The 24,074-nt window shown below is 42.3% G+C and overlaps 1 protein-coding gene across 4 annotated transcripts in view; it reads left to right on the forward strand.

Moving 5' to 3' along the window:
* The first annotated feature begins 1,465 nt into the window (after positions 1-1,465).
* The window catches only part of ltbp1 (latent transforming growth factor beta binding protein 1), a 177,754-nt gene continuing 155,145 nt past the window's right edge, over positions 1,466-24,074 (forward strand). For 2 of the 4 annotated variants that reach the window (XM_034223113.1, XM_034223129.1), the window contains exons 1-2: positions 1,466-2,059; positions 7,262-7,332. In XM_034223113.1, the coding sequence (XP_034079004.1) occupies positions 1,761-2,059; positions 7,262-7,332 (370 nt within the window). In that variant the 5' untranslated portion in view covers positions 1,466-1,760. The remainder of the gene's footprint in view (positions 2,060-7,261; positions 7,333-24,074) is intronic. The other 2 variants (XM_034223121.1, XM_034223137.1) reach the window with 1 other exon arrangement.

A 24,074-nucleotide genomic window follows, 5' to 3' on the forward strand; every position in this document is an offset into this window, starting at 1 on the left:
AACCGAGTAGCCAACGCACCCCTGAAAGTCCCGCCCACCTGGGACGTTTGTGTCAGCATCTCAAACAAAAAGTGAATGAGCGCAAATGAGAAGAGCTGCAGCGAGAGCAAAAGTCTGATCATTGAGAAAGAAGAAACAAGAACTGCAAACAAAAACCTATGTTAAAACAAAGAAAAAATACTTATAGTTTACATGATTACACAAATGATTTGTTTGCAACTTTTATTTTTATTTTTGAAATATATTTTATTTTGCTTGACTCAGTTTTTTTCTTCTTTTAAACTCATAGTTTTGCTTTATTCTGAGAAAGTGTTGCTTTATCTTTATGATACAAAACTAATCCCATACATATTTAGGTCAGTCAGGGACTTGAACCGGCAACACTACGGCTCCCAGTCCAAGCCCTACTGACTGAGCCCCTGCCGGTGATGTATTAGCTTAATGAAAACATATTTTGGCAACATTTCAACCCAAACACATTATTTGAACTAATACATTAGAAGATACATATGTTTTAATTCATTTAGTGTTGCAATGTATGTATGTGCTTTGTAATATATTGTTCTTTTTTTAGAATGTATCGTAACATTTTAACCCTGCTAATAATCCCCATTTTACAAAAAGGCATCAGAAATCTGATAGCCTGCACCTTCTTTCTGTGACTGTAAGGGAATACAGTAACCTTTTTTACCTTTCTAACTACGTTATCCCGTTACATTCCATTACTCCCCAAGCCTGAGCCTGTATCAATTTACAGAAAAGTGACTGAAGAAAGTGTGTGTGTGTGTGGCCTAGCATTACTATACTTGTGGGGACCTACATCTGTTTACACAGTCACGTGTGGGGACTCGCCTCCCTTATGGAGACAAATTGGAGGTCCCCATGAGGGGAATCATTAATTTTAGGGTGAAGACTTGTTTAGGGTAAGGGTAAGGGTTAGGGTTAGGCATGTATTGGTTATGGTTAAGGTTAGGATACGTCTCCAGGAAATGCATGTAAGTCAATGTAATGTCCCCTGAAGTGATGTATACATGGTATGTGTGTGTGTGTGGTCTAGCATTACTATACTTGTGGGGACCTAAATCTGTTTACATAGTCGCGTGTGGGGACTGGCTTCCCTTATGGGGACAAATTGGAGGTCCCCATGAAGGGAATCATTCATTTTAGGGTGAAGACTTGGTTAGGTTTAGGATTAGGGTTAGGGTAAGGTTAAGGGTTAGGGTTAGGCATGTGTTGGTTATGGTTAAGGTTAGGATAAGTCTCCAGGAAATGCATGTAAGTCAATGTAATGTCCCCTGAAGTGATGTATACATGGTGTGTGTGTGTGTGTGTGTGTGTGCTGGGGTGGGTGGGGTCTTGGTTTGGGTCCTCTGACACCCTTGGGCCCCAAAAAACTCCCAGCAAATGTTGTCGGGGTGAGTGTGTAGCCCCCCCCCGCCCCCCGACGTCACGTCTGGAGGCTGGCTGCTCCTAGTCTGTTCACCTCCAACAGAGGAACTTTCCTGGAGTTCTCGGAGATCTGCAGAAGAGCAGCTCGGCCTTCAGGAGACAGAGAGCGGAGCGACGACCACCGAGGAGCGCTACACGGTACCCGCCTGGTTTTTATATTATTCACCAGCCGTTACTGCTTTACCATACCGGGAGGAGGTATACCTACAGGAATATGTTCAGGAATATAACCGTTTTCCTCACGTGTAAGAAGTAAAGTCTCGGACATATTTTTTCCCCAAAACTTAAACAACTCAGTGTTCGGTGTGGATATGGCTTGGATTATATGCGGCCTGCTGTTCTCTCTGGGTCTGTTCCTCTCCTCGGTGTGTGTGCCGGCGGAGCAGCGCGGCTTCAGGCGGCTGTACGTGCTGCAGCCCGGCCCGGGAGCCGGAGCCGGCGGCCCGGCGCGGCTCAGCTCCATCTCCACGCGTCACGGTGCAGCGGGGCACACATACAACGTGGAGCTCAACGCGGAGCTCGGCGGCCCGGTGCGGACCCGCAGGATGGGGAACCAGGCGGACTCCGGTCCCGGTGGGCAGAGCCAGCAGCAGACCGTGAAGCTGTCTGGGTAAGAGGCTCATGTCAGCACGGAGGAATGTGGTTCTAGTGGGAAAATGAGAAGGAGCTTAATGACTTCCTGTCAAGGACTTCCTGACTTTATCATAAACCAAACACTGCTCTCAGGAAAATAGCCTCTCACACTGCACCAGTTGGCACCTCTGGCATGGTTTATACCAACGCCTACTATGACAGCCTTATCTCACTTTAATGGCACAGATTTACCCTGCAGATCTGGTGCTTTCTCCCTAAAGAACACACACTGTTATCAGCTGCTGACTTCTCTGTGACACTAATTGGAGTGGGCAGCACAGATCAGAGTGATTGGTTGAATACCACTTGACTGGTCAAGCTGTCTGTGTTTGCTAAGTAATTCAATTAATGCTGATAATATTATCAAATTATTATAAAATGAAATTATTCCTAACTCTAAGACAGATACATATCAGTGTTAAAGAGCAGTACTTGTACTTCTATAAATCCAACTCTCCATTCACTTCTAGGCCCAAACTAGAATGTGATGAAGCATTAAAGCACTGCCATACAGCATGTTGTTGGAGGTGTAGTGTTAATAGTAGGGAAGGTTATTGCAACGACACAAAACAAATCGAAGAAGCAATTGATTAAAAAGCCCCTGCGCATTCTTCAAAAATTCACATAATGGATATGAAGTACCAAGATCATTATATTTTTATGTACAGCTCTTCACATTCTCCCATCACGTTTTTATAATTGCCAACACTTTTGTCTATTTACCACTCTGGGACTCAAGGTAATGTGGCACAGTACTAAACAGTTGCTAATCAGCTGATCTTGATTTGAGGCGATTATTTTACTGTACAGTTCTGGAAATTGAAAAGCAATAGTAATACATTTTCCACCCATCTTTGAGTGGTCAATAGTGAAGTTGAATTATTTCAGAATCATTACACGGTACACACATGCTGTTTTTTTTATGAAGATGTAGATACACACTTTTTGGTTCATTGTCTTTTATCCTGAATAAGTGAAAACACCTGCTTGGGGTTGCAACACATTTAGAGTTTGCAAATGTAATGGAATCAACTCAGGGCCTTTACACACCTGAAGGTACAGACATGTTGACATTATTACATTACATTACATTACATTATTTTAGGGCCGGGACTCGATTAAAAAAATTAATCTAATTAATTAGAGGCTTTGTAATGAATTAATCGAAATTAATCGCATTTTTAATCGCATATACATATTTGACCTAAGAACAGTGAGAAGCAATTTTTTTTCACATGGATTTTAGTATACCATTAGGCGCATTCACACCGCAGTACTTTTCCCACAAAGGTTCATGAGAATTTAGTTCATGAGAACTCTTTGAACCTGGGGGTGGATTAGGCAAATGAAGCCGCTGACGTCACTTCTTCTTCTTCTGCTTTGGGTTTACTGGCAGGCCGCAAACCACTTCACGGCGTATACTGCCGCCCAAAGTCCCCGGCCGGAAGTCCCCGGAGTTAGGGACTGGCTTCAGTAGAAGCTGCTGGGAGTCCCAGCAGCCTTCCGAGTAAATCGCCAGAACGCCGACACCTCCTCATCTCCACCGCTCCCATGTTTTATTTTGTGTTGCCATAAGTTAGTCTCTCTGCGTTTCTGCGCTGGGCTAATGCTAATAATGCTAATGCGAGGATAATAAAATGGCGGCTTCACAAAACTTTTTGGGAGTTTTACGGGGCGTGGTTTGCAATCCGCCCAGCCAATCAGAAATATAGCTCTTTTCTCACAAGAGAGCCGCACGAAAGTCCCTGCTCTCTAGCAGCTCTCTGCTCTCTAGCAGGGACTTTCGTGGGGGTAAAAAGGTTCTCATTAACACATTTTAGTACCGGCTCTTTTTGGTGTGAACGCGATAAAAGAGGCTAACGTCCACGCTAGCTTCCACGCTAGCTGCTATATGTTTTGCATTGAGGTGATACTTGAGGCTTGATGTGCTGCGGTGATATGCGAATTCCTTTTTGCATAATTTGCACACAACCGTGCTCTTATCGACGCTTCCATCCGTCCGTTTTTTAAAACAACATTTCCCACTGTTGTTCACTGTGGTTTGTTGTTGTCTGAAGTCATGAACGTTAGTTGGTGCTCCAGTATAATCGGTACGCCTGAAACTCATCCAGTGAGAAACGTTCCACGGTGCAAAAATAAGTGCGATTAAAATGCGTTAATTTTTTTAACGCGTTAATTTTTGTGTAATTAATTAATCTTAATTAACGCGTTAAAGTCCCGGCCCTAATTATTTTACATTGTTTTATTGCCGTTCAAGTAAATCTTGGTTTGCATTGCAAAGATGTGAGCGGACTACAGAACTCTACAAGTGTCTGAAGTTTGGGAAGCCTTTTTCAACTGACTCTGAGGTTGGACCAGATGCCTGTAAAACCTTCAGCTTGATCTGGACCAAGACCACCTCTTAACCTGTGACCAAAGTCCAGCTGTTTGGTGCTTGGAGAGGGTTCACATCTGGTGATTTGTTTTGGATCAAACTTAATAAAAGCAGACTTAACCAGTATTTTCTTATGGAAAAACCTACAAATTGTGCTTGGTGCTGGCTGAGGCAGAGACAGAACTGAACCAGTTAACTGTATAGGCTGGTGCAGGGACAACATCAAATGTGCCAGCAGTTTAAGTAAAGGGTTGAATGGTAAATAAGAAACAAAATAATTAATTTAAAGTATTTTGCTAACTCATCAGTGGTGAAGAAAGAGTTGTTCTAATAGCTGTGAGACGCTGGCTCCATTAATGTGAAAGATACTTCATATTTTTTCCACACTATAGGCGGCGAGAAATCAAAGCTTTCATAATCGGCCATTATCCAATAAAATCTCTTATTTGTGCATTTTATTTAAAAAAAGTCTATAATGTTTTAAAGTCAGCTATGTGCTGGATTCAATTCATCTTTAGTTATTTATGTACAGCATACATGTCTATCTGGCTTTCCTGAAAACTCTAGGTGTCAGTGCCATGTAGGACTCAAACACCCAAACAGAAGTGTTGGAAGGACAGGCTGAGAGACACTCATCACATCAGCTTGTGTGTTCCGTCCTTAAACGTACTACCTGTGTAAGTTGCTGATAAGTGGCTTAAGCAGTGGATTTCCCTTTGTTTAAAACGAATGGAGCACAGGCCTGTGAGCTATTTCAGGCAGTCAACTCAAGCTACAAGTACAGATAGCATGCCTTACCCCTCCACACCAACAACTTAACATGTTCTCCTGAATCTGACGCTCTATTCAATCTGCTGCTGACCTGCATCTGGACTGCTGCTGCTCTTAAGCCACCCCCCCCCCCCCCCCCCCCAACACCACCCCATCTCACCTGTAGGCTCCAGGAAACCATCAGTAGAACACCAAGAGGCCACCAGGCAGTGTATGGGCCTTGACCTCAGCTGCTCAGTTTATGGCCCATCAGAGCATTGTGTGATTATTAAATATAGTTCAGCTGTGGAGTGCTGCCACTCACACAAAAGCAAACGACTCAGTCATTATGGAGTAATAAGCCTCTCTGTTGCTGTAGTTTCATTTTGAAAGTGAAACAGAGTTGACCAATGCATAAGATGCTGCGTATGATGGAACCATTGTAGCCTAACACTAGCACTGTTGATTTGAGTGTTATGGCCCCCATGACTTCTCCTCCATGTTTTCATGAACTCTGTCTTTCTGTCTGTCAAATGTTCTGTGACTAGGATTTAGAAAACATGGCAGCAACAAAAGTCCCAACGTTTCTTGAATATATTTATTGAATCTATTCAACAAGCATTGGAATTATCTTGCAAATAACACATAGATACAGTTCTGTTTGACAGCCGACTGAAAAGTTGGATCTTCTCCCCGGCTCATTAACAACCTGCCCTGTGCATTGGGGCTGACCTACAAATACATCTCCAAACTTTGGAGAACACTGCAGTGTTAAACCATTGCTGGCCAACTGTGTGATTATTTGATGACCTGGAGAGGGAAAAAAAGGAAACTGAGAGGAAGAGAGATTAAGATAAGTAAAGTGAGATAGATAGAGATAAAGTAGGCAGAAAGAAACAGGTGTAAAAACAGCTGACTAATCATTTATCAGTTTATGGTACTACATGTACACTGCAGACAGCGACCAGACACTATAACACACATGAATGGGTCCAAAGCAGGTGAACACATGAGCAACACACCATCGCCATAGATACGTCATTCATAGATATATCATTCTCCACCCCCAACCCCAGGGAGTGAGCCGGCGTTTAGGCAAATCTTCTTAAAGGTCAGAAAGTGGTTATTAGGTCCCAAAAATACTTTATCACAATAACTTACATTGGTAAACAGACGTTTTAAAATCAGCAGATTGCTAGTGAAATCTAACTACCCAGTATGAACACTTGACTGGACCTCATTGGGGCCTAAAAGTTGGAAATGCGCTAAAAGCTGCATTTATATGTTCCCTCCATTTTTTGACTGAGCTGAGACCGGATGTGACGTAGCCCTGATGACCTATGCTGTTTCAGAATTTAAAAAATGTTTTATCCTAAACTCCTCAAAAGGTCAAGAGGCTGTGACTCACATCTTAGCCAAATCTCTGATGTGGATGTGAGTCCAGTTCCCCGGTCTGTTCAGCTTCCAACAGTCTGACTCAATCAAGTCTCTGTAGACCTTTTCCAAACTAAAGTTTTGTAGTGTGATTCAGGATGGCATTGCAAAGCAAATATACTTACCACAAGAAACACTCCACCTCAGCAGCTTCAGTATCTCAGAGAATTCCTGCCTTCCCAGTCACATTTAGCATCACCAAACCAAACCAAACCACATCTCATTAACTCTGTTCAGGACGTCACTCCAGTCTGGAAAACATCCGGTCTGCCATGCAGATATGAGCCAAAAGTCAGATAACTGTGGTGGAACCTTCTATAACATGTGACCTGTCTCAAACCCCCTGAACTTTGTGGATAACAATTGTTACTGTGCAATTCAGACCGAATTGCACAGTAAAAATGGCATTAAATGAACTTGAAAAGACCTATTTCTTATCTCAAATGCATTCAGGAACAGCCTCTAGCTTAAACAAGTAAGAACCAGCGACAGTTCAGTTAGGTATGAGAAGGGTTGATGCTGATGTTAAGAGTTAACTGAGGTGAAAGACTTTATTCTGGCCAGTGAAGCTCTGGGCTGACATCTTGAAATGCAGCTCAACTGTTGTGTTTCTGTTCTCAGGGTGAACGTCTGTGGAGGGATGTGCTGTCACGGATGGGCCAAAACTCAGGGGTCCCAGCGGTGCACCAAACGTAGGTCAACCACTCTCTATAACACAGTGTTGGGTCCATTTGACTTAGGATTTAATGACATTATACTGTCTATAGTTACAAAAGATAAACCGGCACATTTGTGATTGTTACCTCTGTTTATTTATTCTGTTCTGCTTTTATGGTTTTTATCCTTATTTGATATTTTGTATTTCCTAATAGATATCCCTTGTGCTTTGTTTTGTCTTGGCTTTGAATTTGCACAGAACACAAAAATGATTTCTGTGTATTAATTTAAGAGCTGCTCGATCAACACACATATTTTGTATTTACACACAAATATTTCATAATTTAAAATATACTGGTAAATCCTGCAATATGTGTTTTGTGTGTGCATATGCACAAGTTAAGATTACATTTGTGCAAGCATGCATTACATGATCAAATGTCTCGACAGTTGTTATACTGTCCCACTGGCCAGAGAACATTAAACAGATTTGTAATGCAGTGTTTCTCTTGGCACAGTCCACTGGCCAGATCGCTTTCTTATTAGTGTGATCGTGCCAAGTTAGTATCAGAGAAGTAAACAGCTTCTCTTCAGTGCCGGCCAACTGTTGGAGTGTGAAGAGAGAACGATGCTCGAGTCTTCTTCGAGTCTCTATGGAAGGATCAGATAGTCTGGTTCTGTCGGGCTGACACAATCATGACATTTTTACATGTCACACATAGCGTAATGACCTGTTTTCCGCCATTTTAATAGCATAAGTCAAAGTCAACTTGATTGTCCATTTCTGTGTGTGTGATACAGACAGGGAGATCGAAATGCTGTTTCACCCACTTACTGTACAGAGGTATGAATACAAAGTAGTAGACTAGACTTCTAAACATACAGTAAGTCAAACTCTTCACCATTAACCTTTTTAAGGTAAACTCAGACTACGATAACTGTAGGGCGGCCTAAAGGGCCATGTATAAACTGAGCATTTATACAAAACTAAGTATATTATATTATATTAGTATATATTACTAATAATTGACAAATTAATATGAATATACCTTTTTATTTAAAAGATAAACATAGATGTCCCTGGTGAAACAAAATCAATAATCATTGTAATTCATTTGGCAGCCCTCCTGCAGTGACTCTTTGACCTTGTTGTTGTAGAGCACAAATCAATTTGTTTACTTCTTTCTTGGCAGCCATAGACAACATGTGATTCAACAGAACTGGTCTGATTCAGAGACATTCCAGTTCCTCCTCCACGATGGATACATTGAAATGTTGGCAGATTACTGAAATGCAGGGCACAATGACGCTTTGTCAAACTGGCCTAATGTCAACAGTTATCTCACAGATGAGACATATTTTGTGACTTTTCCAAAACCTCAGTTTTCTTTCTTAAAGCCCCTGTCACACTGTCCCGAAATTGACACCCGATGGACACACGAATATGGAATTGTGAATTTCGCACGAAGATGGCCCCGAACCACACACGAAGGCAACATTTACATTACATTTAAGACATACAACTGCAATGAAAGTACCAAAAACAATTATGTTACAGTACTATGATACTGTACTGATATCTTCAGACTTTGTTCTTTGCTTTCTCCGTCTTTATATGTAGAAAATATTAGGCCTACGTTTTCTCCGTAATGTTGTTTCCATAACAACAACAACTTCCTGTCAACTGTCCTTCAAAATAATATATTATATCCTTTTTAGTTTCACAGAACACAAATTGGGTTATTTACATAATATGTTTACATGATTTTGTTGTGCAATAAAACAACCCGATGGACACACGATAAAGGAAATGTTCAAATTCGGCTGTTATCGTAGCAACATCGGGCCATTCGTGAGGGCATCTTAAGCCATCGTATGACCGCTGGTGGAGTTTCTCAGGCTCCGGCAGCAACTTCGTGAGCGGTGGCAAAATCTTTGGCATGCCAAAAAATTGCCGTAGGACCTTGCGAAGGTTCATTTTCGTGTTGAATTCGTGTGTGAATGTTGCCCTTCGTAAGGCCATCGTGAGGGCATCTTGTTATCATCGGTGCCATCGGGCATTCACCCCGATCAGAGTGAGGGTGAATGCCCAATGGCACCGATGATAACACGAAGATGACACGATTTGACAAGATGCCCTCACGAGTGCCTTACGAAGTTGCCGCTCACGAAGTTGCTGCCGGAGCCTGAGAAACTCCACCGGCGGTCATACGATGGCTTAAGATGCCCTCACGAATGGCCCGATGTTGCTACGATCACAGCCGAATTTGAACATTTCCTTTATCGTGTGTCCATTGGGTGTCAATTTCGGGACAGTGTGACAGGGGCTTAAAGGAAAAGATGCAAACAAAAAGGGAAAGCATTGTGTATGGACTGCATCCTCCTCAGTAACTACGTACATGTTAGCTAGCTCTTCACTGCATGGTATGGCTCTACTGGTCTCCACACTGCTTGCGGTCTTTGAGGTTGAGACTATGGATAGTACCTGATACCTGGTATTCATTTTAGTTCCAATCGAGTTGACATGATACCAAATGGTGACATTTAAACACTACATATCATTAACTCAGCGTTTCTCAAAGTGTGAGGCGCGCCCCACTGGTGGGGCGCAGAGATGTGATAGGTGGGTCGCGAATGGACGCGATGAACGGGAGATTATTAAAAAATGTTTTGGACCTCAGGCCGGAATCGACCTGGGTCCTCGCGGGCGGTAGTGGATTGTTACAGCCGGAGACTCGCAACGGCGGTGGTCTTTCACAGCACCGCTGCGCCGGACCTGCCGGAGCCGCCAGAGCCTCGCAACGGCGCAGCAGCGCTGTGAAAGTCCACGGCCCACCCATGCCAGAGCCAGCGGCCCACCGAAGGCAGCAGCCCACCAATGGCAGCGGCCCACCGGGAAAAGTCCCGAATCTCCCGATGGCCAATCCGAGCCTGCTCACACACACACAACTGAAACCAAAATAATTTACAGATTATGTAAAAATCGCTCTCACACTCACACACACAACAGCGTTACAGTCGGGAAGAAAAGCAATGTGGAGCGGCACCTCACCACTTCGCAGACCCGGCGCCAGAACAAATCTAAAGGGAGGGCATATGATTTTCATGGGAGGGCACACAAAACCGTCACGTGCTGCGGGCCTGCGGCATAATTGATATCAAACAGCAAGGCCAACAGCATTGGGTAAAGACGCACACTTATCGCAAATACACAAATAAAGGGCAACATAGAAACCACTTTTGAAACATTGTGTGCGTGGCAGCACAGACACTGGTAAATCACGAGCAAGGCACACTGGTTACGGATGGCAGCTTCCTCATCGCTGCACTCGGAGAGAAATAGTAGAGACGGAGACGATGAACTGTTTAGCCCGCCTTGGGCATGGTTTATGTTTCTATGCACTGCACTCGGACATGCTGTGGAGTGAATCGAGTCACCTCTGAGAGGGAGTTGGTTGACAGCTAAAAAAAGCTATAATATCAACGACAGCTGACACGTAATAACGGCTCCGTGCCAGCTGATCTGCACAAAAGTACTAATTTCCTTATTTGTTTCCTCGCGTATCTGTCTCTCTCTCTCCACAAACTCACATGAAATGTGTTCTTTTGATGCGGCATGCCTTAGCAGTCCTTTATCAGTCTGTAATGCGTGTTTCCAGTGGCAAAAACCTTTGACAGTAAAAGCTGCATCAGATGAAGACGTATTGACTTTAAACTGTCTACAGGGGAAACAAAAGGCTGCGTCTGCTTCTAACGAATATTCAAGCCATGGTCTGTTGTTGTACCATGCAGCGGCAAAAGTGCGCTTCTTTCCTGAAAACAATCTCCCTGGATAACGATCCAGCTTCACCTGGTTGGGTTTATTAACCACAAGATCATCGCTAACTCAGCCCCGGGGTTTGCCGAGGTCAAGCTTGTGACATTAAGGCGTGCTGCTGCAACGGCAGGTGCAGGGTCGCCAGCAGCTGCATCGGCTGCAGCTCTTTCATCGCTATTTCGTTTGAATAAATCCTTAGACCTTTTAAGCCAATTTGTTATGTCCATGTTGTAATTCAAACAGAAATGGGAGTCTACAGAATGCACAATAAACAATAAACAAATCCAGAATAGGCGGCAGAGTGTGACGCTGTGATTGGTCTAAATGGGGACGAATCACAAATCACAACACACACATGCATTTATTTGACGTAGCCTGCGATTTTTGTTGTTGTTGTTCTGACATCACATACATCGCAGCATAAAAGTTCACAGTTTATTTATAATTTAAAAAATAAAATAAATATATTTTTTAATTTTTATAAATAATAAAAAACGTGTTTATTGGGGAGGGCAGGAATGTCAAATGGGAGGGCCTGGCCCTCCCTGGCCCTCCCACGGCGCCGGGCATGCCACTTCGTAAGGAGTTTAACCGTGAGGCTTTTCGAAATCCCGTTTGTGTCCCCCCGTTTTACAAATAGGTCTATGTTTATTATTATTATCTTTTAACACAAGCCATCATCGCCACGGAGGAGCACACAGCCTCTGTGAGCGAGCGAGAGAGCTAGAGAGAACACACCTTTATCTATTTAATATAATTGTACAAAATAAAGTAAGAAATCATTCCAATGTACTATAGGACAGTAAACTGTTTAAAAGTGGAGTGATTAGTAAAATATGTATAAATAAAAAGAAAGAATGCTAACTAGGTAACATAAGATAAGAATAAACAAATTTAAATGATTTGTTATTGGTTGTGATCATATTCTAAAGATGTTTGGATTATTGAAACGTATACAGCTCCCTTTGTGTTGAGAGCTGTATCCATACATTCATGTTGTGCTCAAAGTGCACCAGATTGATGCATTTCACTTCAACATTTAAAACAAAATCATACATTTTCTTTTAGTAAACACTGGAAACGGGTCCCACAGACCCAAACAGCACACAAAGGTTAAAGGTCAGCATATCATAATGTTAAAATGTGCTAAATATATACACTGCGTGAAAGTAGCTCACGACTTTTTTTTTTTTTTTTAAAGTAGCTCTCATCCTAAAAAAGGTTGGAGACCCTGTTATAGAACGATACATTTGACAATTTTAAGCTTGGCCTACCATTTTATTGGAGCGATGAGGAATAGGTGGGGCTTGAAAAGTCTCACCTGTTCAAAGTGGGGAATGACAGAAACAGTTTGAGAACCACTGCATTAACTGGTCAGAGAGAGTTGTAAAGGTATTATCTAGGCTAGCTCTCTCATCACTAAGTCGCCCGCAGGGGGGAAATTGGTCGCCCGCGTGCATGTTCCATGTCATCATGGAGCTCCGTCTAAAAAAATTATTTAATACATTTTTATTTAAAAATGACAATATTGAATATAACATTAAATTTAAAAGCACACATTTGTATATGTAAGTGAAATGGAGATTTGGTGCGTGAAATTGAACTCTGACCCCAGATAGGTTCAGAGTTGAACTTCACGCACCAAATCTCCGTTCCACCTTTAGCTGAGACAAGCTAGCGTGAGCAGCTACGATGGTGCGCTAGCTGCGGCTTTTACCCTAAACATGGCAGAGAAGCGAAAGAAAAAGTACTGTTTTCAAGACGTTTGGGAGGAAGAATTATTTTTTACTACAGTGAAAGAAAAGTGTGTATGTCTCATTTGCGGTGCGACTGTGGCGATCGCAAAGCGGCACAATGTGGAGAGACACTTTGATACGTGTCACAAAAGCTACAATGCTAGCTACCCACCTGGCAGCGCACTACGGGCAGAAAAAGCCCGTGAGTTAAAGGCAGCTTTGGGGAAGCAGCAGTCTTTTTTCAGGAGGCCGGTGAAAAAGACACAAAAAGCAACGGAAGCCTCATTTAGAGCTGCTCATTTTTTGGTAAAGAACAAGAAAGCCTTTTCGGACGGAGAGGTGCAGAACAGAGCAGAACATCCGGTTTCACTATGAGTGGTCGCATTTTCGAGAGCTCCCGCTTTGGCGGTTATTCCTCACGATTTTTTACATATTTCATCCTCCTGACAATATGGATTATGGACTCCTACCTCAACTCATCAATGAGGCAACATCACTTAGAGAAGGAGAGTAATGAAAGCGGGGATAAAATGAACCAGAGTGACTTTTACCTTGTCAACGGCTGGGAAAGGAAACACCTCGCTTTTGGAAGTGCAAGCATTCATGCCTTATTAACTTCAAACCCGACGCAAAAGTACTTACCCCCGTCAGGCAAACTAGACCGAAGAAGTATGATCGTCTTGGTCTTATTGTTAGCGGGAGACATCCATCTGAATCCGGGCCCGGTGCAGACAAGAAGCCAGTCCTGCAGGCTCGAGGGGCTAGCATCTCAATTAGCATCAGAACTAGCATCTCTTCCGCTGCAACAACAACTACGCGACGACAACAGAGACCGTGGAGACAGCGGAGACCAAGGAATAAACGGAGACTTCGAGATTCCCCCGGGGACGCCTCGGCAGACAGACACGCATGAGGCAGTGACGAGAGGAAGAGAACCGAGATCCGAGGGAACAAATATCCGCCATGTTGTTAGCCACCCTGCTTGCATATCAACGGCTAAAGCTACAACGGAGCCTCCCTCCCTCCCCCCACCACCACCACCACCACCACCACCACCCCACCTCTCCAAACACCACGGCAAGCCGGTTGCTGTAACGGACAAAGACAAATATCTGCAAGCTGACGACATTGTGCATTTAAGCAACAAAAATGGACTACATATTTTTCATCTGAACACTAACAGCCTGAGACACAAACTGGCTGAACTCAGGCAGCTATTCATGGACGGTAAGGCAAGCATATTATGCTTTTCTGAGACCAAATTGGACAATTCCATTACAGATTCAGAGATTGAAATTGAAGATTATCTTGTAGTGAGAAGGGACAGGAACGTGAATGGAGGTGGTGTCTGCATGTACATACATAAAGACACCAATTTCAAAAACCGTACTGACCTGCATCATGAAAATATTGAATCTGTGTGGGTTGAAATTCTTTTTGACAATGCTAAATCTGTAATAGTCGGGACAATCTATAGACCACCGGAACAGAGTGACTTTTATGATACATTAGATGGGTGTTTGGCTGATGTGGGGGATGTAGAGACAATTATTATTGGATACTGGAACACGGATATGCAACGTGAAGACACGTCCGTCTTCAAGTCCTTCAGTAGGATTTGTGATCTGCACGGCTTCAGCCAGCTAATCACCCAACCCACCCGGGTATGTGAAACAACACAAACTACCATTGATCTCATTCTGACCTCTGACAAGTCCAGGATCTCCAGTAAAGGGGTTATAGCATGCGGTACCCAAAGACTTCAAAATTGCAAGAGTAACCCCCCTGCACAAAAAGGGCAGCAAATTGGACCCAGGCAACTACCGCCCTGTTTCTATACTTACCTCCATCTCGAAAGTCATGGAAAAAATAGTATATGAACAGGTCGAAAAGTACCTCGCGGAAAAGAAACTAATCTATGAATTTCAATCTGGCTTTAGAACATCCCACTCCACTGACACATGCCTTCTTTATTTGAGCAACCACATCAAACAAGAGGTGGACGAGGGCAAGTACTGCGGCATGGTGATGCTGGACCTACACAAGGCTTTCGACACTGTCAATCACCCCATTCTGATTGACAAGCTAAAAGCAATTGGTTTTGATAAACTATCGGTGAGCTGGATGCAATCCTACCTGGAGGGGAGAGAACAGATGGTGGAGGTAAACGGTACTCTGTCCCCCCCCCTCCCAGTGAGCTGTGGTGTTCCACAAGGAAGCATATTAGGTCCGTTACTGTTCCTAATTTATGTAAATGACATGTCATCAGCATGTGACTGCAACTTGTTCCTGTTCGCGGACGACTCAGCCCTGCTGGTCTCTGACAGGAGCAGGTTGCAGGTTGAAAAAACCCTCAGCTCCGAGCTCGGCAGAATCTGCACCTGGCTCGCCGATAATAAATTATCATTACACCTGGGTAAAACAGAGTCCATTCTCTTCGGTTCGAAACATAATCTCAGCAAATCCGACGACTTCTCAATTGCAGTGGGTGACATTATTGTCACAAGTAAGAAGGAAATTACATACCTAGGATCTATTCTTGAGGCAAACCTCTCCTGTGACAAAATGGCATCCAATGTAATAAAAAAAGTCAATCAAAGAACTAGATTCCTATACCGGATCTCCTCTCTGGTAAACAACAACACCCTGAAAACTCTGGCAGGAGCACTCATTCAAGGGTACTATGACTATGCTTGCACGTCATGGTACCATAGCACCTTCAAGGCGCTAAAAATAAAACTTCAAACATCGCAAAATAAACTGGTCAGACTACTGCTTGACCTTTCATCTAGAACCCACCTCACCTCTGCCCACTTTGACAACCTAGGATGGCTTAGAGTAGACGACAGAGTACAGCTACTTGCAATGGGCCTGGTCTACAAGATCCACTACACCTCTATGGTACCCATGTACATGTCAAAATTATTCCCAAAGGTCAAGGAATACCATGATCATAACACCAGAGGGAGCTCCACAAATCATGTGAAACCCAGATTTGGCACAAAAAAGGGGGAATACACGTTTCGCAATTATGCCACATCAAGGTGGAACGCTCTTCCCACAACTGTAAAGGAAAGTAAAACTATACTTACCTTCAAAACCTCTCTTAAAGAGCACCTTCGGGGGAGAGCATTGCAAAACTGGCCCCGGTAATCGTACAAATCTCAACCTGTCGTTCAATGGACAGCTTCCCCCCCCCCCATCTATGTATATACTCGCATTTTAGACTCTGTTACTAACTGTATATCTGTAGACTTGGTATGTCTTAAATGTCCGGTTAGGATGTATTAGAACGAAATCTAAAATGAAAATTGTAAATAAGCAATCTGTATGTAAAAAACCACCTGTATGTAAATTGTAAATAAGCCATCTGTATGTCAAATATGTCTTATGTCTTAAATGACATGATGAATTGGAAATGGGGGACCCTGATGTAAACAAGACGAAAGTCTTTCTCTGGTCTGCATCCCCTTAACAATTGTATGTTTTGAGCTGTACTGTACTGTACCCAATATACAAGCTGTTAATAAACTTTTCAATCAATCAATCAATCAAGGTCTTGAAAGGTGCAATGATGGTTATTGCAAAGACTGTGTTCAGTGACGAGAAGAATGGTTCCGATGTCATCTCCACTCTCTCCGATGTCCAGCTGGGGGCAAGTACGTTCGTTAGAAGAGTGTCGGCTATGTGCGGGAACTTGACAGAGCAGCTGGACCGGGATCTGGCTACGTGCCGGTGGTTTAGCGTCCAGTGCGACGAGTCCGTGGACAGAAGCAGTTCAGCACAGCTGATGATGTTTATCCGAATGGTGTTTGATGATTTCTCCACAAAAGAAGAACTCTTGACACTACTGCCCCTGAAGACAACAACGAGGGGAGTTGACGTTTACACCGCGGTCAAGAGCTTCTTTGTGGAGAAGAAGGTACCATTAGAAAAGCTGGTGTCGGTGACTACAGACGGGGCTCCCGCAATGACGGGCCGACATGCAGGCTTCATTGCGCAATGCAAAGGTGACTCAGACTTCCCAACATTTCTACATTACCACTGCATCATTCACCAGCAGGCATTATGTGCAAAAGTGACCGGCTTTAATCATGTGATGACCCCTGTCGTGAAAATCATAAACAGCATCCGCTCCAAAGCCAAACAACACAGGACGTTCAAAGTGCTGTTGGAGGAGCTGTCAGCTGAATATGGTGACCTGTTATTGCACACAGAAATCCGATGGCTCAGCAGGGGAAGAGTATTGCAGCGTTTTTTGTCACTTTTGGGTGAAATCAAAGTATTCTTGCAATCCAAAGGGGAAGACGCCTCACTGCTTGAGGACACTGAGTGGATACTTGACCTTGCATTTTTAACAGACATCACTGGGAAACTGAACCTTTTGAACTGTGAACTGCAAGGCAAAGGCAAGACTGTTGCTGACATGATAAGTGCTGTAAATGCATTTAAAGCTATGATGAGCATATTCTCTGTGCATTTACAGGGAAAGAAAGTGTTGCACTTTCCCTCTGTGCAGTCAGTGCTGCATGACAATGCTTCTGCATCTGGGGCTTTCGACAAAGCTGCAGAAAAGTACTCTCAAGTCATAAACAGACTTGGTCAAGAGTTTGAAAACATGTTTTGTGACTTTGGTCAACTTGAGCCATGTGTGTCATTCATTTCAAATCCATTCATGTAAGTGGACCTGACATGCATTGCTGAGCAACTAAGTGCAACCTTCAACTTGGATGCTGGACAGGTGGAGATTGAAATCCTAACGTTGCAAAATGACCTCCACCTCAAAGCCCATCAGGATGCAGCAAACTTTTGGTGCCTTGTGGACACAGAAAAGTACAAAGGTGTATGCACAGCAGCTATGAAAGATGCCTGCCTTTTTGGTTCAACCTATCTTTGTGAGTCAGCCTTTTCAGACATGAACTTCATCAAGAACAAACACAGAACACGCCTTACTGATGCAAATCTACAAGATTTACTCAGAGTTGCAGTGTCAAATTATACCCCAGATTACAGTACACTAGTGGACAGCATGCAATGCCTAATGACTTCCCACTAATAGAAGGCAAAGAAAGAGACAACAGATGTTTTCAGTGAAACACCATGCCAACGGTAAACTCAAATGTGGAAAATAATTTGATCAAAAAGTGTACAAAAATTGCTATTTTGTTAACAATTCTACAGATTTAGTGATTAATCAAAATATGATCTGATTGAGTTGATGTTCTTTTTTAAACTTTACATAATAATATTATATGATTATAATAAATAAATAATATTTTATGTTTAAATATATCTGTTTCCTACCATGGTAAATTATTGTGAAGAATAATTAACATTAACATGTGATCAGACAGTCCTTCACAAACAGTAAATTAATATGGATTCTGATTATTATTAATAATAATATTATCATTAAAGGTGAACCGTGCAATTATGTTATTCAGGAAGTTTGTATCAAACAAGTAGCCCTTCGTGTTACTCAGTACCCTTGAAGTAGCACTCGGTGACAAAAAGGTTGGTGACCCCTGATTTAGATCAACCTCCGCTCATTTTAAGGCTGCCCACGTTCAATCCAAGCAGAAGTGAGTTAAGCAGCACTGTGAACCTTATGATGAATAGTCTAGGGATTATATGTGAATGGAAAGTATGAGGCTGTAATATCCGACCTCTTCAGTTGACACTATGGGAGCAATAAACAGTTTGATGCCACACACTCAGACGAAGGAGCCTCCACGTACCTTCAAAAGTAAATATTTTCTCTTTATGTTTGGTGTTACCGCTTGCTTACTATCATTTGGGGCCATATTTAGCTCTTTGTCAACGCATCTCATAAATACCTTTTTAAGTACCCATCAAATAAAATGGTGGATTGTCATTTATTTTTATGTCAGGATATCGCAATTATTTTTCTAGTATCGGTATACTGTGCAATCCCTTGTATATGTTAACATCAATAATACAATTGAGAAGTCGTATCACTAGAACTTTATTGCAAGCCCTGCCTTACTTTGGGTCCAATCCAGGTTCATTTATCAGCTAAAATAAAGGATAAAACACAGATTATGTCCATACTGTACTCTTCTGGGTTTACTCTACCTTATACCCCTCTAGTGCATGTGTTGCAGCCCTGCTCTACTACAGTCTTCAATTTAAAATGTATGGTATGTGAATGCAGCACTCGTCCGAGTGACTCCGAATTTCCGATATATTAATGCCAAAAGAATACACAGACAGTGTTCCATTGTTGTCCCTAATTCAAAAGTAGCAGCAACACAGGATTTAGGCAATTACATTAAAGCACACAGTTGGGGTGACCAACGAATGATCAAATAAAGCATTTGCACACAGACATCTAGGGCTTAGTAGACACTCATCCAGGGTTACAGTGTAGATTCAGGCCAGTCTGTGTATCAGTCTCATTGTTCCATGTAGCAGAACATCTGAAAGCATTTTTTCCTGAGTTTACTTATGACTTAGGGTAAAACAAGATGCTAAAAAAGACATGTGAATTTCAAAGATTGCAATTATTAAGAGAAGATGTGTAGGTAGGATTTTTACAACACTAACTTATGAATATAAACAGACCAGAGACTGAGGAGGCGTGTTCAGAAAGCAGACCAATTCACCTCTGAGTATAACACGCTCTCCAGCATGTACAACACATATCAATAACAGTTCAAAACACAGACCCCACCAATTTTCATGCCAAATCAGAAATAAAACTTGTCTTGAAAGTGAAATCCAAGAAAAGCTTCATATTTTTGAAACATAAAGGATATAAGCCTTAACAGACAAGCGGATATCATTTCTAAAACCAAAAGTATTTTAAAGTATACCAACTCAATCTGTGGACATCTTCTGGTCACTATGCTTCAGCTGAGAACGCTGTATGAAATGCATACGATACATACTCAAAAGCTTTAGCAGGAGTAAATGCTAAACAGTGTCGTCAGCATAGAAATGAAGTGGGGTGAATTCTGTCATGGCAACTTATGTATTACAAAGTAAATTATAGAGTTCTTAGAACCCGACCTTATGGAACCCACTTGAGGTCTAGCAGTACCAGGTAGCATATATTTGAGCTTCTAGACTTTCAAACTATATGTTCTGAACTGCTAACAGCTGTTCCAATGTTGGCTAATCTTTGTTTGTGCTGGTGATTGATGCCCCACTCTGCTAACAATAGTTTCTTAAGCTTATTCTTAAGTTATTTGATTGAAAATGTGCTATTAAAGATGAACTACAAGAAAACTGTGTTCTATACATCCTCCAGGTGTTGCCGTCCCCCACCCCCAACACAAATGTTGTCTTCATGTGGGTTGGCTTGCAGTAAACTTGTCATGTTGCTGAGGCAAGGGGTTTTCTGCTCATTGCTCAGTGACCAAGACCAAAACAGCTCATTGTTGTGTCTATCAGGACTGTGTGCTGACTGCAGGTGTTCCACAGTGAGGGGGGTGAGGGGGGGCACCTCAGCTCACAGGTGAAAGGGGAAATTGAGTCGATTAGGACCTGTCACAGGGAGTTGTGTCTGGATGATAAGCACACTCACCCCATTAACTCCCTTAATAAGAGCTAAAGGCTCACAGCAGATAGCAGTATCACTCAGTATTCTGTCTTATTGTTGACAGGAGAGGCTGATTTGCTGTGATTAGATCTATGTTGTTATTCCTTTAGTCTCATTTTAATGGCTTTTCTTTATTGTAACAAAGGACACTGGAACACCAGAAGATTGTAAAGGCTGCTTTTGCTGAGAAATCCAAAGAATGCATGTGTTGAAGACGACTCACTCAGAGAATAAAAACACAGCTGGAGGCTATGACATACCAAGGAAATACAAAAAAGTTGTAGAGAAGTGAACAGGAGATGGCCAGTGTTATGGCCTGAAATAAGTTTTCCTGTAAACAAATATAGAGAATTGGGAAGTTTGTTATTCTTCATTCACTCAGCCTTGTATTTATGTTAGCCAATTTCCAATTTAAAAAGGTCAGTTTAAAAAAAAAGAAAAGCACAACCTGTACATTGCGCCTTATCTGCTACTTTAGGTGGAGGTAGCTGTGTGTTTGAGGCCTTGCTATTCTTAAGGAAGCAGTCAAAAAAGCAAGTTTGTTTTTATTTAGTCCAGATGTTCATAATCTCTTGTTAAATGTCAAACAAATGTAAATATCATTGAAAGGACCAGCGTGTAGTGTAAGTGGCATCCATTGATGCATACACATTTGGACACACACTATTCTGTCCTCTTGTTATTACTGCAGTTTTGTGGCCTCCAGTGAACTAAGTTTCAGTCTTATTTCGCCATTTTGTTGCAGAGCCATATTGGAGAAGGCTGGTATGCTTTATCCACCTCCATTCTCTTGTTTCCAAACTTGAAAAGACACGCTGTGTCTCGAATCGCATCATTCTGTTCTTAGATCTGCTGTTTTATGTGCACAAGTGTGTTTTTCAAATGCAAAGTAGGGCACAATGCACAATGAGTACCGGATGGTGCATTCAAACTTGAACACTAACCTTAACGGTGACCTTTTTTTGGTGTGGAACACTTCTCACACTCAACAATCGCCATCTTGATAACAAGTCCCAATTGCGGTTGCTTCAGATTCAGATCCCACAGCACTACACTGTTAAAAGTAAAACGTGTTTTTCACAAATTGAACACTCTGTAATGATATGGTATGGCTACTGCGAACACTTGTTGCTAGCTAGCTAACACCAGCAATCGTCACACCGCTGAGGGCACAGCATCCGTGAGATTTGTGACAACATTACACGATCGGATTTCATGCTCTGCATAAGTGTTCACAGTGCACGACATGACTATGTAATAAGATAGTATCTGAAGTGAGACCCAGCAATAACCTCTCACTCTTCGGCCCTAACCACATATGTAAAGTGTGTTGTGGTAGAAGATGGGTGTATTTCATTCAGTTGGCACATTTCCGAAAACAAAATAGAGCTTGGTTGAAGCTCATTGTTAAAGTACAGGGTTGCACAAAGAAAAGAAAATGCAGTTGTAATACCTTTATGCTAAATAAGAAACAAAAAAACAATAATATGGTAGCAGACCGTGGCTGGGTCGTCTTTTGGCCTTCTGTCCTCCTTCTCTTGATCTCATTTGTATTATTCTGATATGGAGCATATCTGTACATTAACTTATGTTCATCAAACAAATAAATGGTTAAACTGGACATTTATCCCGAGTAAGACTGCAAACATTCACCAGACATTCATGCTCCTTTGTACTTTAGGATTGTTTTTACTGGAGGTTATTTGCCTTGTGATGAATATATCATTGGATTCAAGTCGAAGGGGATTCAGTGAATACTTAGGATGTTATGTTAGCGTTTCTATAGCGTCATTGCTGGCCAGTATATAAGTATATCTCACAGCATTACTGAGGTCCATCGATTCTCAGCAGTCTTATCAGAGCTAATCTGAGCTATGAGGGCCAGCAGTGACTCAGATCATGTGGAATTCAATACCTCATATATCGGTGTCACCTCTTCCCCCGCTACCTTTTTAGTGAACATCTGTCCCCGCCACATGCAAGGTTGAACAGGCTGTAGCAGTTAACCGTAAAGTCTGAGCAATTTTCTTTCCTTAACTTTGGAATTTAAAGGTCTTGCATCAAGGCAGTGACACAAAGAAAATCATTATGCCTCCCACTTTCTGCTTCTCACCTTGGATCCCTACCACATGAACCCAGCCGCACACTCACACACACCCAACATACTTTTAACTCTTGCAGAGCTCAGTGTGAGGGGCTCCCTGAGTGCCAGACCCAGCGTGGTTTCATCAAAAGAGAAAGGACATCACCATGACTGCAATATTTCTTGTCCACAGCTAACAAGTAAATTACCAGCACTTAGCCCGTCACCCTTGTCACAGAACCGAGCTTTTATGTAGCTGACCTCAGTCTGAGAGAGGGAGAAGGAACTCTCCCCAGAACAGATGGCAGCCTCAGCTCCAGCCAGAGAGGGGTTGGGGAAATGAACACTATTTACGCAAGTCAGAAAAGAAAGCAATAAGCTTTATCCCAAGTGGAAAATTAACTGTGGGGTTATTTTAAAAACTCTCACATAACTTAGCTCCAGGGGGGTGACGGGAATGATGTCATACTTGAGAATCAATCACTCAAAGGAAGAGGGGTGTAACTCAACTGATATTAGATCAGTAGGGACACATCATTTGTTGGACTGAGGGTACTGTTCGAATATATAATATATTGTGCTGTTAGTCCCTGGAATTGTAACTATTTCGATGCTATAACAGTCTGTTACGCTTCCATTGGGAACAGATACAAATAGATTATCCTTTTTAAAATGTTATAAGGGAGTTGGAGCCAACAACATATAGAACTACAATGTTTCCCACATAATTTGATTCTATTTGTGGGGGCACCGCACCGCGGCCCGCTACAAATAAATCAAAGTATGGGAAACTCTGAACTACAGGTTGAGATCTAAAATCAAAATGTATTTCAGTATATTCATCAAGATAAGAGTCACTTGAATAGTAGATCAATAAATAGTAGATCTATTTTTCTCATACTGCCTGTGCTGCAGCACCTCTTTTCACCCTCTGTCTGAAACCAGAGCCCAGTCTGCTCTGATTGGTTAGGTGGGCGGCTCTGTTGTGATTGGTCAACCGCTTCGACATGTCCCGCCCCTTAGCCGTACAATGTGTTACAGCGAGTGTTACATAGTGATGTCACTATTATGGAAGTAAACAAAGGAGTCTAATGGAGGTGTTTGAGGCAGGGGGGTAAATGCAGACCATTTACATTTACATGCACAGAAACCCATATAACACACTACAGGGTAACAATCTGAATGCACTTTTACACAAAAATGTTTGCTGTTGGCAAACTGCAAACAGTCTCAACAGGGCTACCCACATACACACGTTTGAGAACTCTTACATTCATTAGATTTGAGTTGATATAGATCTAGATAGTCCAAAATGCAGGAAGTCATCGTTTGTTGTGTTGCAATATGCCAGCGTATGCACTGCCCTGGATAAATGCATAAAAGAACATGTTTTACAGTACCATGAGATTGTAAAGGATGATACAAAGTGTGTCTACCTACCTTCCCAGTCCAGCTGTACCTATTAGGTGTCTACACTTTCTGTTTGAAGAATACTGAGACCTTATTGTAATAACAGACTTGTATTGTACATTGTATTGAGAAACCCCAGAGGAGGTAACATTTCCTATTGCCAGCAG

Source organism: Gymnodraco acuticeps, unplaced genomic scaffold, assembly GCF_902827175.1.
Source record: "Gymnodraco acuticeps unplaced genomic scaffold, fGymAcu1.1, whole genome shotgun sequence".
NCBI lineage: Eukaryota > Metazoa > Chordata > Actinopteri > Perciformes > Bathydraconidae > Gymnodraco > Gymnodraco acuticeps.